Source organism: Balaenoptera musculus, chromosome 5, assembly GCF_009873245.2.
Source record: "Balaenoptera musculus isolate JJ_BM4_2016_0621 chromosome 5, mBalMus1.pri.v3, whole genome shotgun sequence".
In the NCBI taxonomy this organism is placed as follows: domain Eukaryota; kingdom Metazoa; phylum Chordata; class Mammalia; order Artiodactyla; family Balaenopteridae; genus Balaenoptera; species Balaenoptera musculus.
In genome coordinates this window covers 73,290,167-73,308,545 of record NC_045789.1, presented here as the reverse complement: position 1 = coordinate 73,308,545, position 18,379 = coordinate 73,290,167, and the positions used below count along the sequence as shown (strand labels likewise).

Below are 18,379 nucleotides of genomic sequence, written 5' to 3'. Positions count from 1 at the left end.
ACAGACCAGAAGTGGCCTCTGGTCTCAGAGGGTGGGCAACCCCACCTGGGAGCCCAGCAGCCTTCCTGGGCTCGAGTGGGCGGGGCAAACACCCTCCACTCCTCTCCTGCTCCTCCTGTCCTGGAGAGGCCCTCCTGCAAGCCTCCTGGCCTCCCTCCTATGTCCCCAGGACTCACTCAGCCTGTAGTGGGCTTCAGAGGGTGGGGATCTGCTTGGGAACTTAGCAGGCTTCCTGGGCCTGAGTGGGTGGGGCAAATGCCCTCCGCTCCTCTCCTGCTCCTTCCTTCCTGGAGTGTCCCACCTACCTGCCTCTCCTGATCTCCCTGGCCTCCCTCCTATGCCCCCAGGACCCACGCAGCCTGGAGTGGGCTTTGGAGAGTGGGAGATCGACCTGGGAGCTTAGGGCCCCAGTGGGTGGAGCAAGTGCTCTCCACTCCTCTCCCGCTCCTCTGGTCCTGGAGGGCCCCTCCTGCCTGCCTCTCCTGTTCTCTCCCAGATTCCCTTCTATGGCTCCAGGACTAACCCAGCCCGGAGGGGACCTCTGAGGGCGTAGGACGCAGCCTGAGAGCCGGCCGACTTCCCTGGCGGATTGGGCAGGGGAAATGCTGGGCCTGCTCCCCCCTGATCCGAGCCCCTGAGGGTCCCTCCAGGTGTGGGAACCCCTCCCCCCCCTCAGCCACCCTTCAGGCGTCGGTCCTGTCCAGCCTCCTCTTCTCCTCCCCCCTCAGTCCTCCGACATCCTACGGGTTCGCTTGGGGGTTCTTCCCGTCTCCTTGGGCATTGGGGTCACCCACCAGTGTCCAGCAGGCACCCTAGTTGTGGGGAGATGCGAACTCTGCATCTTCCCACACCACCATCTTGACTCCTCCCCCCATTCCATTTTAATAAGAGACTTGAACATCCATGGATTTTAGTAACCATGGGGGTCCCGGAACCAATCCCCCAGGATACCTAGGGATGACTATATGTATGTTTAGCTATTTTAAGTAACTGTTGGTAATTTATAGCTACCATCTGTTGATCAGCATTCGAAGCATTTCATATATATCATTCTAGTCAATCTTGCCAAACATTCTATGCAATAAAAACTACTATTTGACAGATGAGGAAACTGAGGCTCAAGGTCACTTAGGGGTGGCATATCCAAGGTTTAAACCCAGCATTGTGTACACCCACAGCCCCTGTTCTTAACCACTAATCTATAAACTAAGAAATCATCCATCTTTCTTGTTATATAATAAAATAACAGTCCTGTTTTCAAAGAATATTTTCTTTAATGCACTCAGTTTCTTTTCTGATTAGAAGTTCTCTGCCCTTGAAATGAATAACTGAGCTGTGAATTTTGATTTGCAAATTCATGTTTGTTAAGAAAAATTCAATATTGTATAAGCTGAAAAGTTTCAGGGATAGCTTGTTTTCCCTATTTTACTGATGGTTAGTAAATCTTTTTTTTCCCCTCTAATCACCAATGTAGTTAGAAAATAAAAATTGATAGGTTCTTTCCATCCAAACAGAAGTTCTGAGAACAGCACTTGGGGAGTGAGTCATGATTTATTGCTTCTCTAGGGACAAGTGTTGCTGGAGAAAAGACCATTACCTTGCCAACGACTGGCAATATTTCTGCAAGACCAAAAAATAAAGTAGTGAATATGATAGCTATAAAGTAGCAGCAAATGGAGACATTTTGTACATATTTACTGTGATCCAAGGGATTAAAAACTTATGCTCCAAATGCTAGAAATATGGTTAACATTACTTCTCACCATGCAGTGATAATCACACACAGAATAGTATGTGGGGCAATATTTGGAGACAAGATGAGTAAAAGAATAATTATATTTTTATGTCATACTTTCTCTGCAAATAAGGAAATAATTAGATATTCTGATTAAAAAACTAATGCCAACAAGAAATATCCAGGCCTAGGTCTAGCTGCTAGGTTATTGTTTCTACTGGGAATTGAACAAGGGGTATTTTTTTCTTTGAATACATCATTAATGGTAATTTCCAAAGTAGTTCTAGTTTGCTTAATGAAACATTTGATAGCTTCTGGAATTTTTAACTTTCTATTTTAAATAAATAGATGCCCATTGGTAACAAACTTGAAATATTTCTGTATTGGTAATATGGTTTATCATGTTAATGGGGTTTTTGTTCATGTTTTGAGGGGTTGCATAAAGCAAGGGTTAGGTTAGGAAGGAAAGGTCTTGCAAGTCTTGCCCTCTTTTGAGAAGAGCTTTGTAGAATGGGAGTTATACTTGTCTTTGACCACTCTGTCTTTTTTTAGTTCTTTCAACGAACCTATGGTTTTCTGCCTCAAGGCCTTTTCACTTGCCACTGAAGTTTAGGAACTATCTCCAACTACTCCTGCCCACCTCAATCAGTCTCTTCTAATTTTGCTAGACCCTAGTTTAATGTCTTCTCTTCAGAGAGGCTTACTGTGACTTTTCTAAAGTAGGCTCCCTTCTTATATCATTTCTGATTATATCCACTTTTTTTCACTTGGTCATGCTTGTTACAGTTTTTATTATTATCTTTATTTGTTTATTGAATGTTAACTCTCAAGGCAGCGATCGTGCCTATTACATTCACCTACATAGATCCAGCAACTTTTTGACATTTAGTAGGTGCCCAATAAATATTGTTAAATGAATAAATGATGGTAAGAGTACCTCTGAAGGAAAAGAAGGAAATTCTTGCTCAAGGGGGGATGCTAGACTGGCAAAGCAATTATAATGTAGGGAATAATAAACTGATACTGGGAAAAGGTGGCAAGTGGAGTAGTTAGAAAGTGCTATGTTCACATTGAGCAGCTGGGAACAAACTGTAAACAGAATGAGAGTGGAGAGTGTTGAGAATAGCGTTGGTGTGTTTTATTGGCAACGACTAGAAATTTGGTTATTTCAAAAAAGAGGGATTCTGTATGTGCTTAAAATACACTATGTTGAACTATAGCTATTTTGTCTAAACATTATGTTACCAATGGAAGGTATGGGACATAATTTTATATATCTTTATATTTGCTATAGTCTCCAGCTATGTCTTACTCTTGGGTGGCACTCAGTAGATGATTGTGGGATACTCATTGCCTGAATGAAAAATGCATTACAAAGATTTATCCACTGAAAAGAACAGCTTAATTTTTTATTTTAGCTTAAGACAGGTGTGTGAATTATAAATATCTAGGGCATGCTATACATCACGACACATATCTTCTTACACTAGCATATACTTCCTTTTACTTGTAGTCCAACGCAGTGGTCGTGGCTGTGAGTTTCTCTGTGACTCTGACAAGCTCAGCATATGACAAGATTGTTGGGGCCGTCCAGCTAGCAGATGGGAAGAGAAATAGCATGGACAGGACACTGTCTGTCAACTGCCTTGGCCCACAAATGACACATCACTTTTGCTCACATCCCCTTGGCAAAAGCTAAGCATTTGCTTCCTTTCCCTTAAATGCAAGAGGCTGAACAATGTAGTTATGTGTGCATCAAAGCATCTCTCCTTTGTACACACTGGAAGACATTTCACAAAGTTACTAACATCTCTAGTGACATTAGTTGTGACTTTATTTTCAACTTTAAGCTGTTAAGTATTTTCTGAAGTAAGTATAAATTGAGGTTATAATCAGGTAAAGACTTATAAAGATTTAAAAAGCTTGAAGCTCAGTATGAGAGCCAGCTGAGTATCCTCCCTTTGGAGGTTCAGACAGGTTGGGGCACTTACTATGGTATAAGTTCCAATATGTCCTTGTATCTTAGGAGCTTCTTCAGGTGCTTGCCAAAGTGACAGAAAATCCGCTGAGCACAGCGTAAGGAGGACCCTTCTCTATGCATGGGTGATTTGGATATGATATTTATCAATGCTGATCACCTGGATTGCTTTGGCTGATCTGGCTGGCTTGGAGGATTTTCCATTCTTCCCTCGCTGTTCCATGTTTCCTTTCCAAAACCTTTCCCTTTGTCAAAGAGAGGAGTGTTTTCTGCTAGCAAAAGTGGGAAAGCAACAAAAGAAAAGATATTTCTTGTTATAACCTGTTAAAAAGCTATTCTTTAGCAAAACTACTTGTGCATGAAGATGAAGGTATAGATTGAAAATTCATCATATACAATATGGATGAAGTCTAACTGATGATTTAATAAGAGCTAATATTGATAGCTCTATGCAGGCATGTAATATGTTCACTGCCCTTTTTAAAGAGCGTGAAAGACAGAAGGAATAAGCACTGTGAGAAGACTATGCCACCTCCCATCCTACACATTTGATTCCATATTTTATCCCTGGTCTCCATTCTGAGCTGTTAGAGGTATTTCTGCTGCTAAGATCCTTTTCAACACTCACCACTGGCTTCAAAGTTCAAGTCTTTCATTTCCTTGCCCCGTACTTATTTTCTGTTTCATTGCATACTACTTTCTTGCACTTGTCTTGTTAAAGCGTCCACCATGGCTATTTAATATTTAAAGGCTGGGATCACTTTGCAGGTTTTAGTTTAAAGGTAACCATAGCAGACACACACACATTCATTATTAATAGCAGAGATGCACTCTAAGTTCTTGGGAATCTGCTTTCGTTTTGATGTTAGTTTCATATGAGTGCTGCTGTCACTAGAATTAAGCTCTGGTATTGTTATATGGAAAGTGGACTAATGCAGTAACCAGGGAACCAAAATTATGTGAACAGCTTATTATGTGGATGGGACCATGCTAAAAAGGGAGATGAAGCCAGAAAATGACAGGTCACGGAAAGTCCGGTTTCGGATCGCGTCATCTCACAGTGGGCGAGTTCTGAAGGAGGTATATGAAGATGGGCGACCGGCAGGCTCTCTGGATTCTGAATGTGCCAGTATCTGTGGCATAGATGGGCTCAGTGAGTCTGATGGACAGCAGAACGGCCACATAGGATCGGAAGGGGACGAGCAGGAGAATGACCAGGATAACTTGCTGGTGTTAGCAAGGGCTGCCAGCGAGAAGGGGTTTGGTACAAGAAGAGTCAACATTTTAAGCAAAAATGGCACAGTCAGAGGTGTTAAATATAAAGTCAGTGCTGGACAAGCTCTATTTAACAATTTGACCAAAGTATTACAGGTAAGTCCCTGTACTTTGTCCTTCCTGATCTTTGTTTCTAATTCACCATCTCAACACCTCTCTGTTCTCCACTTGAAAGCAAACCTCTCTTATTCATGATTCCTACATACTTCATGAGTCACTTCTACATCTAGGATATTGTCTCAACAGCCATTGATTAAAAATAAGGTCATATGCTTAGCAAACTAGATTGACTTCTCAAAGCCAAATTCCTAACATGTAAGTAGTCTTCTCTTAGGGCGTAATGACTAAAACAATATATCTGTTTCTTAGCCAAGGAAGGGAAGAAGACAGACTGTAGTCTTCAAAGCATTTGAGCAAAGCTTAGGAGTTAATTTCTGGTTAATCATCCTTAAGACACCAGTTTAGCATTTATCATCACTTGTATAGATATTTAAACCAGAAAAGGCTGAGTACTGCATTCAGTGGAGTTGGATTCAGCTGGAATGTTATGTAGATATAAAGGCTTCCTCCCATTCCTGGGGAGGTTGCAGATTTCATCTGAGGTGCATTTCTCCATTAATTTGCTTAAGAACTCTAGGGCAGCACTTGAAAAAGTTATTCTATAAATGTACAGATTGAGATCAGATTTTATAGTAAAAAATTAGCCCTTAAGATATGATAGATTCTGCCCAGTAATGTAGGAATGTATTATTCAGGTCATGGGCCTTTGGCAATGATCTTATGTTAAGTTTTTGAAATTGCCTGGAAGCATTGGTGAAATGATTTTCTGTAAAAAACAGGCATCATTATTTTCAGGAATGGAGTTCATAATCACTACCATTAAGGTAGCAAGCCAGTATTTTTCATTGTAATACCATTTTATATTCTCAATATTTAAATAAAATGATCTCTTGTGATGAATTATTCAATGCCTTGACATTATATAACAACACGGGAGTGGTGGGGATTTTAACCAAAGACACTTATTTTTCATTTAAAGGAAGTATTTGGAAAAGTCACATCATGAGGATTTAGAAAATAAATCAAAGGATAAAAGCAGTTAAAAGCAAAGGTTTTTTTCATTTATAGAATTTACCCGTGAAGGATTTCACAGCTTAAGGGAGGGGGTTGAGAACCAAAAATCAGAAACGGATGACTATGTTTTACTAGGTTGGACGCAGTCCTGTGTGGATTTCTAGTCATTAGGTTGAGTTCATCTTAGTGGCCTCTGTGTTTCACCCAATGCAGAAATTGTTATTGCTAAAGTGTAGACCAAGACTCTGTAAAAATTGTTTAAAAATGTTTGCATTCTTGTGATTAATTTAGCTTGTCATGATTTCAATTGCTGTATGATTTGGAGGATTATTTACAAAACTGCTGTACCGATTTTAGTACTTAGATTTGAATTTGTTGTTCAGATCTCTCAAGAAACCTATCATTTATGAGTAAATACCTTAAATCTTCAAAACCTATGAGAGAAGAGCTTTTCCTCCCTATGGCTTTATCCTGATACTGCTATAAATTCACAAAGAGGAAATAGAAGAACTTCCAAAGTCCAAATTTAGTACTAGATTAGGTTGCAATATTTACTTATATTTTTACGCATAATTCCATCCCACCCTTTTTTGGAGAAAAAGTCTGTCATTTTCTAATAATTTAACCTCATTCCGTTTACCCCATGCTTTAAGAAAACAATAATGATTCCTAGCAGAGGTGCCTTCAAAGTCTGATATTTAATCAGTTTCTTTTGGTCATTCTTTTTTTTTAAATAATTTTACAGTAATCAGCACATTGTAGGTATTCACAAATTTTGACCATCATCATTAGTTTCATCATCATTATCATTGCCATCATCATCGTGGGAATATTCTCCGATCTCTCCAGGATAAAATGTTAAAGGAGCTCCTACCTTGAATCAGGCTGCCAGCTGCACTATTCTAAGGGGCTCCATTCACATCACTGTGTGAGCAGCACAGCTTGGAGTTGTGCAGTGCAATCTACACAGCGTTATGTCGAGAGCTGACTTGGATACTTGCTGCTTGCTAAGAGATGTGTATGTCATAACGGATGACAAATATCTTAGGCATATGTCTTAGGATGACTGAGTAGGTCACGCCCACGGGCATCCCACAGTACAGTAGCAGAGAAGCCCCAGGGGGTAAAAGCAGAAGTTACCATTCAATTACACCCGTTAAGTGTGATATAGGGGCCAGATGTGACTCTTCCCTGGATCTCTGTATATTTTCCGAATTCCTTGGAAAGTAAGCAGTAAACTTAACTAGATGTAACTGTAATGTAGCAATTTCTCTCAGTGAGGAAAAGTGAGGAGTCAGGAGTCATATCTTGGATATTTGATTAAGGTTCCAATGCACAGCCAATCTGATTGAAGAAAGGAACTGTGATTGAAGAAACAGTCAAGTTTTTCTTCCCTTTTTAGGTTATAAAATCTTAAAGCACTCAACATGAAACTTGAGAGGGGACCCTAAATACAAATAATATCTTTCAAAGACCCTGTAAATCACTTTGCTTCCTCTCTATTAGTTTTCCATTATGTTATTGCTGTCTCATAAAACATTGGCGTGTGCTTTGCAAAAATTTCAACTGTGCAGAGAATAGTCATTGAAATTATTTGCTCCAAACATTTATACTTCTTAGCAGCACTTATTTAGAAAGTTGTCTGTAAAAGGGACATTAGAACAAATTTCCATTTCGTTTGTCAATTAATTTATCCTATAGAATTCTGGGTAATTGAGGATGTGCAGTATTAATCAAGGTTTTTAAGGGTAGTGATGGGCCAGGAGAGAAAAGGTCACCTGGATGATCAGGTGGCCCTTATAGACTGTGGTTCGTTGGTGAATCACTCAAGAGCCTGGAGCTGGTCTAAGTTATGGCTTTTCAGATGCCTGACTTTTTCATTTCTCTCAGAGATGACAAGAATGTAATGCTTAAGAGAGGCCAATTTGGAAATCTGAAAACCTAGAATCTAGTCATGGCCTGGAAATCGGCATGTATTAGAAACTGTTTAGGTTGTTCTTACATACAGTAAAGAGAATTATTGACCTAGATGTAAAAGGAAATTTTAATAAAAAATATTCCTTAGTGTTCTTTATGGCTTCAATGTTTAATGAGGAAAATGAAGCAGATATGTATTGATCTATGATTTTTTATTCTGATCAGGTTAGATCAGCAGGAGGGTATTTCCTGAGCCAAAGATAAATACAGGTGTACGGATAGGCATGTTTCCTATTGGTATGCTAATTTATCCATCACTAGTTTGTTTAGAAACAGGCCCAGCAATCTTACCATTATTCTCTGATATAGGTGTTCTTTTTTAGTTCTCTTTAAGAAATTGTGCTGTAATGATGTTTCTATCTGATAATAATTTTACCCATTATTTGAAAAGTTTAGAGAGATTATTTTTTATTTAAAAAAATTATTCCTTGTTATCTCATGCAAGACAAATTGCAAAACAACTGCATAGCTCATAGCTCTTCACCCAGTTCACATGATTGAATTTGAGATACACCTTGCTCTTAGCAGCAACATTATTTCCAAAGTCTCTTAGGGTGGGTCAATGATACAGACAATTAAGGTCATTAATATTTTCTAATTTATTCTTATGAGATTACATTTCAGATGGTAATCTTTTCTTGACCTTATCCTCAAACTTTGTAAGCATACTCTGTTAGAATCACGTACTATAATTTCCATAATTTTAGTTCCCTCTCTTTCTACAAATTTAACATTACTGTATTAGAGAAAAATAGATGCAAAGAAGGAAGGTAATTTCAGCACATATTATAATAATTTGGTGGCTCCTTTCTAAGAACTCGAATTAGACATTAACCTCCATCTATGTATGTACATGCATACCTCTGGCCAACATGCTCATATTTATGAGCATTCTAACATTTCAAGACAAATAAAATAAAATATAAATAATAATGCACTTGCAGAACAATTTACATTATGCAAAGGGTTTTACAGACATTATTTTACTTAATTGTACCCAAAATTTTGTGAAATAAACAGGATATTATTATTATGGTGATGTCTGTTTTAAAATAACTGAATATCAGAGAAATTAATTGTTTGGCCCAAAGCTAGAATTCTGCCTTTTGCTGTTTTGGCTTTTTTAGTTTTTAAAAGTATAATGCTCTATGCTCTGTAAAATTCCCAACTTTACCTTTTGAAATATTATAATAATAACAAATGTGAAGATTTACAAGACTAAATGTATCATGTTATGATATCATCTGGTCTTTTGAAACTTCAACGTTTGGTTAGCAGCCTTTAAAATCTATCATTTATTGAATGTTCAGTCTTCACCTAGGGGAGGTTTTTCTGCAGTTAAATAGCTTCTATCCAGTTTTAAATTATACTTTTAAAATTTATCAAAACATCATTTCTGTAGCATCATTTGATTGAATTATCATGAGATTGGAGGAGTTGAGACTGCGGGGGGATGGCTAGGTTCACTCAAGGAGGACAGCTGCTCAGCTTTGCTCACTGAGCTTAGCATGCAGCCATTAATCTGTATTAACAGAAGTTTCAGGTCATGCTTCTTATCCATCTCTGGTTCACTGAATCTAGCTTTGGTAATAAGATAATATTCCAGAAAAAAGGAAGCGATACTCTTGACTCTTTAGTCCCAGTGGTTTATGTGGACCATTCTGGAAAAACAACAGCAAGAATAATAGTAAACACTGATTAAGTACTTCCTGAATGCCAGGCACTATTCTCATTATTTATGTGCATTAACATATTTATTCCTTATAGCAACTCTATAAGGTAGTATCGTTATTAATCAATTAATTACAATTTGAGCTCTTTTCTGTATATGAAACATTAAGTTGTAGGATTTAAAATCACATTTATCCAGGGAAATTCTTATGCAATAGTCTATCAAAGCAAGCATCTACTAATGGAGTATTGCCTTCTTAGCTTAGTAGGCAAGAAATTCTAGGAATTTTGATACAATTTCAAACGATGCAGAAAGCTACATTAAGAAATTAGGTGACGTCATCCAAGAAGCAGAAAAAAAGCACCAAAAAATAAGTTGATACTACTGCTATGTTATTTGTGTACAATTAAAGAATTGTTGTAAACTATAGAGTACTGTGACCACCTTCCACATACCATCACTTTGCTACTCTTTATCACAGCATTTGACATTGATACTAATTAGGACCTCAATAAATATTCTTCCTTTGAGTTAATGAATTCAGTGACATTCTCTTAGTGGTTATTTCCTTCTTTTCCATCTCTTTGTCTTTGGAGATTTCCTATATTGAATAGGAATAGAGTTTGTAAGGTGAAGTATTGGTAGCTTGCTCCAATCAGTTATTTCTGATGTGAGTTATCTTTAATATTCATTCAGTCATTTATTTAATAACCATTTACTGCATATCTATTATGGAGCAGGCACTATGCTAGATAAGATGAGGAATAAAACCCAATTCCAGCCTTCATGGAATATTCAGTAGTGTATTATGAATGGTTGTGTAAAGTGATTCCTGGAAGAATTCAGATACCACACTTGACTTTGTTTCCCATCTCTAGAGGATTCCCCCCTCTGTTTTCTTGTTGACCTATCATAGCCTCTGCCACCCACTTTTCACTTCTCCAATGCTTATATTTTTCTCGGTTTTAGTCTTTCTCTTGTTAGACCATCATTATATTAGATTCCTTTCTTCAGCCTCTCTTGCTTTCTTTCTAATGTTGTTCTGATCTAGGCCCAAGAACTGAAGGGTAATCTGTTCCCAAGATTACCTACAAGTCCCCTAAAGTCAGGAATGGTGACTCTGACCATTAGCACTCACTTACCCAAGTCTTGTGAATCTTAGTAAAATTTTCCTCTCCTTAGTGCAAGAAATATCTAAATTGGAATATCTCTCATTTTCATCAACTTATCAGAATTCTTGTATCATCATGACATTTAAATTTGTGGAAGCTTTGTTTTAATTGCTTGAAGATAAATCCCATGAATCTATCTTAATTCTGACTTTAGAACAACATGCTGAGCAAACCCACAGATTCCACAAGATGACTTGAAACAACTTAATGAACTCTACTGGCAGACCATGGTTACCACATAATTAGGGAATTAGCGCCCAGTGTTTGCAAACTTCGTAAAAACAGTATAAGAGTAGGACTAGACAAATATCCTCTGGCTGGTCTATTCATGCTTACAGATTTCTGATCATTCTCCTAAATCCAGTATTCTGAATATTGTATAAAGCAATATGAACATTTAATAGTCTATAAATTGACAGACTATATAAATATATCAATCCCTCAATCATTATTGCCTGGAAGGAATTTTCAAAATGATACACAGAATAAAATACCATACAAAAATTTTTGGTTAAGGAAATTTTATTTATGTGTACAAATCCATTCAACTAAGAATTTGGATCTCTTTGCTTAATTTTATTTTTCTAATAATTCATTATCTCACCTAACTGCTGACAAATTTTTTTAAACATCTTTATGGGAGTATAATTGCTTTAAAATGTTGTGTTAGTTACTGCTATATAACAAAAAGTGAATCAGCTATATGTATACATATATATCCCCGTATCTCCTCCCCCTTACATCTCCCTCCCACCCTCCCTATCCCACCCCTCTAGGTGGACACAAAGCACCGAGCTGATCTCCCTGTGCTATGCAGTTGCTTCCCACTAACTATCTATTTTACATTTGGTAGTGTATATATGTCCATGCCACTCTCTCACTTCATCCCAGCTTACCCTTCCCCCTCCCCATGTCCTCAGGTCCATTCTCTTCTCTATGTCTGCATCATTATTCCTGTCCTGACCCTATATTCTTCAGAACCTTTTTTTTTTTTTTTTAGATTCCACATATATGGGTTAGTATACGGTCTTTGTTTTTCTCTTTCTGACTTACTCCACTGTGTATGACAGTCTCTAGGTCCATCCACTTCATTACAAATAACTCAATTTCGCTTCTTTTTATGGCTGAGTGATATTCCGTTGTATATATGTGCCACGTCTTCTTTATCCATTCATCTGTTGATGGACACTTAGGTTGCTTCCATGTCCTGGCTATTGTAAATAGTGCTGCAGTGAACATTGTGGTAGATGGCTCTTTTTGAATTATGGTTTTCTCAGGGTATATGCCCAGTAGTGGGATTGCTGGGTCGTATGGTAGTTCTATTTTTAGTTTTTTAAGGAACCTCCATACTGTTCTCCCTAGTGGCTGTATCAATTTACATTCCCACCAACAGTGCAGGAAGGTTCTTTTTAAAACGTTTCTTGTATTTTCTCCATTCTATTTCCAAGATTTTGGATCATCGTTACTATCAGTACTCTGAATTCTTTTTCAGGTAGACTGCTTATTACCTCTTCATTTGTTTGGTCTAGTGGGTTTTTACCTTCTTCCTTCATCTGCTGTGTATTTCTCTGTCTTCTCATTTTGCTTATCTTACTGTGTTTGGGGTCTCCTTTTCGCAGGCTGCAGGTTCATAGTCCCCAGTGTTTTTGGTGTCTGCTCCCAGTGGCTAAGGTTGGTTCAGTGGGTTGTGTAGGCTTCCTGGTGGAGGGGACTGGTGCCTGTGTTCTGGTGGATGAGGCTGGATCTTGTCTTTCTGGTGGGCAGGTCCACGTCTGGTGGTGTGTTTTGGGGTGTCTGTGAACTTATTATGATTTTAAGCAGCCTCTCTACTAATGGGTGGGGTTGTGTTCCTGTGTTACTAGTTGTTTGGCATAGGGTGTCCAGCACTGTAGCTTGCTGGTTGTTGAGTGGAGCTGGGTCTTAGCACTGAGATGGAGATCTCTGGGAGAGCATTTGCCATTTGATATTACATGGAGCTGGGAGGTCTCTGGTGGACCAATGTCCTGAACTCAGCTCTCCCACCTCAGAGACTCAGGCCTGACACCCGGCCAGAGCACCAAGACCCTGTCAGCCACACGGCTCAGAAGAAAAGGGAGAAAAAGAAAGAAAGAAAGAAAGAAAAAAAGGAAATAAAGTTATTAAAATAAAAAAATTTATTAAAAATAAAAAATAAAAAAGTAATAAAAAAAAGCAAGAAGAGAGCAACCAAACCAAAAAACAAATCCACCAATGATAAAAAGCACTAAGAACTATACAAAAAAACCCCCCAAAACAAACAAAGAAAAAAAACGGACAGAGAGAACCCTAGGACAAATGATAATATCAAAGCTATACAGACAAAATCACACAAAGTAGCATACACATACACACTCACAAAAAGAGAAAATGGAAAGAAAATAATATATATATATATAATTTAAAAAGGAAGAGAGCAACCAAATCAATAAACAAATCTACCAATGATAATAAGCTCTAAATACTAAACTAAGGTAAACATAAAACCAGAAACAAATTAGATGCAGAAAGCAAACCCTAAATCTACAGTTGCTGCCAAAGTCCACCTCCTCAATTTGGGATGATTCATTGTCTATTCAGGTATTCCACAGATGCAGGTACATCAAGTTGATTGTGGAGATTTAATCCACTGCTCCTGAGGCTGCTGGGAGAAATTTCCCTTTCTCTTCTTTGTTCGCACAGCTCCTGGGATTCAGCTTTGGATTTGGTGCCCCCTCTAAGGGTAGGTCTCCTGAGGGTGTCTGTTCTTCGCTCAGACAGGACGGGGTTAAAGGAGCAGCTGATTAGGGGGCTCTGGCTCACTCAGGCGTGGGGGGGGAGGGAGGTACGGAATGCGGGGTGAGCCAGCGGCAGCAGAGGCCGGCGTGACATTGCAGCAGCCTGAGGCGCGCCGTGCGTTCTCCCGGGGAAGTTGTCCCTGGATCACGGGACCCCGGCAGTGGCGGGCTGCACCGGCTCCCAGGAGGGGAGGTGTGGAGAGTGACCTGTGCTTGCACACAGGCTTCTTGGTGGCAGCAGCAGCAGACTTAGCGTCTCATGCCCATCTCTGGGGTCCGCGCTGATAGCCGTGGCTCGCGCCCGTCTGTGGAGCTCAGTTAGGCAGTGCTCTGAATCCCCTCTCCTTGCGCACCCCAAAACAATGGTCTCTTGTCTCTTAGGCAGTTCCAGAGTTTTTCCCGGACTCCCTCCCAGCTAGCTGTGGGGCACTAGCCCTTTCAGGCTGTGTTCACGCAGCAAACCCCAGTCCTCTCCCTGGGATCTGACCGAAGCCCGAGCCTCAGCTCCCAGCCCCCGCCCGCCCCGGCGGGTGAGGAGACAAGCCTCTCGGGCTGGTGAGTGCTGCTCGGCACCGATCCTCTGTGCGGAAATCTCTCCGCTTTGCCCTCCGCACCCCTGTTGCTGCACTCTCCTCCACGGCTCTGAAGCTCCCCACCTCTGCCACCCACAGTCTCTGCCCGCGAAGGGGCTTCATAGTGTGTGGAAACCTTTCCTCCTTCACAGCTTCCTCCCACTGGTGCAGGTCCCGTCCCTATTCTTTGTCTCTGTTTTTTCTTTTGTCTTTTGCCCTACCCAGGTACGTGGGGAGTTTCTTGCCTTTTGGGAAGTCTGAGCTCTTCTGCCAGCGTTCAGTAGGTGTTCTGTAGGAGTTGTTCCACAAGTAGATGTATTTTTGATGTATTTGTGGGGAGGAAGGTGATCTCCACGTCTTACTCCTCTGCCATCTTGAAGGTCCCCTCTGACAAATTATTTATGTCTTAGAACCTTTCATTAGGAGGGAAGAAATAGATGTAATTTTTGTCCATGTAACTCTCCCCTATAGTTAATAGACCAAATTAGAGAAGTATTCCTTATTTTATTGATTCTTAAACAATAAAATTAGACCATGAAAAAATTAAGTTGCTCCTTTATGTATCTTTTATGTAACTAATGATATGGAAATTAAATATCTTTATTATATGAAAATTCTGAAAGCTTGACTTGTCCACAGGTGGATAGAGGAATGGAAGCCAAGGTATTGATTTTCAAGAGACAGGCTGTGTTAGAAGAGTAGGCGCTGGGGAATTATGCTCTAACAGGTCAGTGGAAAGAGAATAGGGAGAAGTCCCAGTCCCAAACCAGTGGAGACTAAATGAGGGTCATCTTAGGAAGGGGAGAAGAGGTGGATGGGCTATGACCTTAGAGGAAGTCAGTGGGTCTAGAGGTTGGGGGACGGGGCTCTGTGGATTAGAACTGGGTCAGCATGGAGAAGCTGCAGGCAACCCTGCTTACAGGAGCCCTAGAAGCAGCCCATGCTGGCAGAGCAGCTCTCCTCACCTGCATGGTGCCTTTGGTGTAGAGCCAGGTTCACATGTCCCCTCATGGCTTCTCCTGAGCACCTTCCTTTGACAGCTATCAGCACATTGCTTATGGAGCATCTGGCAGAAGTGATGCCCTCTCATGTCCCAAGATTCCGCTGTACTTCTTCCAAACTGTCCCAAGTAAATACTCCCCTTTTCAATGACACAGGACTCATAATTTTCCTCTGAAATGAAAAGCAGGGCTTTTGGCATCCAGATTAGTCATGCTGGTTATGTGAAAAATAAAGCCTGCAGTATCCATATTTAGGAAGGACTGAACAATGATAATTACCTAGTGTATTAGTTTCCTATTGCTGTTGAAACAAATTTCCACAAACTTAGTGGCTTAAAACAACACAGGTTTATTGCTTTGCAGTTCTAGAGGTCAGAAGTCTGAAATGAGTCTTAGGGAACTAAAATCAAGGTTTCAACTGGGCTATGTTCCTTCTGGAGGCTTTAGGGGAGAATCCATTCCTTCCCTTTTCCAGCTTCTGGAGGCTCACATTCCTTGGCTCATGTGATGTCTGCTTCCACTGTTACATCTTCTTTTCTAACTCTTCCACCTCCCTTTTTCTCTTATAAAGATATTTATGATTACACTGTGCTCTCCTGAGTAATCCAGGCTAATCTTTTTATCTTAAGATCCTTAACGTTGTCACTCTGCAAAATCTCTTTTGCCCTTTAAGGTAACGTATTCACAGATTGTGGGGATTAGGGCATGGCCATTTTGGGGTGGCTACTAGTCTGCCTACCACACCTCATAGATGTGGTAAGCTTAGTTTGTCTATGAGAAAACTAGGGCTTTGTGGTAGATTAAATTATTGGCTGTTTTTTCCCTTTCCCTGTAGTACACTGACACACTTCTGCCATGGCTACCTGAACACAGGAGTGACTTTAGTCTGGCCACATGACTCCCATTGGACAATGGGATGGTAACAGATGTAGCACGTGCAGAGGCTTGAAATATCCTTGCATTTTGGGGTTTGCCTCTTGCACTCCTTCCATCACCAAAAGAAGGACATGCTACAGGAGTTTGGCTGGTCCTAGAAGAGTGAGAGACACAAAGAACAGACCTGGACCCAACAACAGCTTGAAGCCAAGCCCTGCAGAGCTTAGCCTAGATCCTAGATTGTTAGTGCCCACTCAGACTCATGAGCAAGCAATAAGCGCTTATGGTTGTATTCCGCTCAGTTTGGGGTGGTCTGTTAAGCTGCAGAAGCAAACTGGTCCAAGCTCACGGATATTGAGTACCTTCGTCAAAGTCACAGGATGGTAAGTGATATAACTACCAGAACGTTTGACTCCGGAGATTGAGCTCTTATCCACTGAGCAACTAGTGTCCAGCCTTTAATCAGATGCCTGAATTTTCTCTATAATATTTCTGCCAAGAAGACCTTATCTTTTTGACTCACTTAATCATCTTTTCTCAATGAAAAGATTCATGAAGTTTAAACTTTCGGTCCCATAAAACATGTATTTTTCATTTAATGTAATACTGTTTTGTTAATTTCCTTTCTGTATATATGTACAAGACTCTACATTCAACAGAATATAATTTTATTGTGTTAGTCCAGGCTGTTAAAATCCTTTTGGACTCTGGTGTTATACCACCCCCCCATACTTCAGTACGTTACTGAGTCAGCAGAACACAGTTTTGAGCATGGCAAATTATCAGCATGGAGTAATATCAAGTGAGTGAAGAAACAAATGTAAAGAATATTAAGAATCCTTAATGAAGTGGCAAGTGTATTTTAGTAAGTATTAGGAACCAATAAAATTAAACTGTAGTCTTAATCTAATGTGAAAAGAAGAGAGAGGCAAATGATGTATAAGTGGTTGTGACATAGACTATATCAGCCTTAGAGGACTCCATTGGTTTCCTCTTATTACGTTCTTTAAAAATGATCCTTGTACATAACTCTTGTAGTGCCAGACACTTTTTATCAGTAGGGAAGTCATTTGTCCTGAAGAGGTCACGCATCCTAATTCCTATAATTTGAGGGCAGTAACTATGATCTCTGGGAAGGAGATAGCTTGTAGTCATGGCACAACATTGCATGTTGAATCAATTGAATTAATACACAGCAGTACTGGGCTTCTAGAGTCATGAAGCTTCAAGCACAATTCAGATGCAGCAGTAGGAGCCTGAAGGCTGGAGTTTGCCTCTCTGAGTGCCTGGTGCTTTTACCTGTAGGTTTAGTGCATACAGTTATGCATATTTTTCAGTTAAAAAAGTATTAGGAAATCTGAGACTTCCCTGGTGGTCCAGTGATTAAGACTTTGCCTTCTAATGCAGGGGGTGGGGTTTGATCCCTCCATTAATGGATAAGAGCACTATTCTCTGGAGGGAGATGGCCTGGTTTCTGATGCAAAGTCTGAATATCCTAGGTGGGTATTCTAGGGAAATTTACTTAACTTTTGTAAACCCTAGTTTCCTCATCAGTTAAGTGGGAGTAATGATAGTGACTAGTTCTTGTGAAATAAATGAACTATTGTGTATAAAGCATTTTATACAATGCCTGGCACTTTGTAAGAGTTCAATAAAACTGTTATTATTTTTATTATCCATCCCACAAACTGTGAGTCAATCGTTGTTAAGTACTCTGCTTAGCAATGAGGGCACAGATGTGAATAAAACATGATTTCTGTCCTCAAGAGGAACTAAATTCCTTCTCATGAGGAAGACAAACTCAGTTACTGTAAAATATGGTGAGTACTCAGGAGCTTACAAAGGGATAGAGGCAGGGCATCTGACCCAATTCTCTAAGTCTCATAGCAATCCTGTTCCCCTCATAAAATATCTTTTAAAAGATGCATAGGACTTCCTGGGCCACTCCTGAAAAGACATCGTGGTACTGCAGGCTTTATTGGCTGCACTCACTTCCCTTCAGAAAATCTCAGCTGCTGCCTCTAAACTTGGCTTAGCCTCTGCTACTCAAACCTGTTTTCCTGAGGCCAGTTCCTCTGTTCCAGATCCTGTCCTGGCTCTGGCCCCTACCTGGGCCTTTTGTCTTTGCTTCTCTAGTTTTAACCTCCCGTGGCCGCTAGGCCACATGGTTGCCAGCCTGGCCCCGTACCTGTGAGCTCAGCCAGCCACCCACATGCCTTGCGTCTGAGCATTCCTCTACAACACCTGTCATCCTG

At 40.2% G+C, this 18,379-nt stretch overlaps 1 protein-coding gene across 1 annotated transcript in view; it reads left to right on the top strand.

Annotated features, from left to right (window-relative positions):
* Nucleotides 1-4,691: 4,691 nt before the first annotated feature.
* GRXCR1 (glutaredoxin and cysteine rich domain containing 1) overlaps nt 4,692-18,379 on the top strand; it is a 125,510-nt gene continuing 111,822 nt past the window's right edge. Inside the window, exon 1 of the mRNA XM_036852637.1 lies at nt 4,692-5,084. Within this exon, the coding sequence (XP_036708532.1) occupies nt 4,701-5,084 (384 nt within the window). The 5' untranslated portion in view covers nt 4,692-4,700. The remainder of the gene's footprint in view (nt 5,085-18,379) is intronic.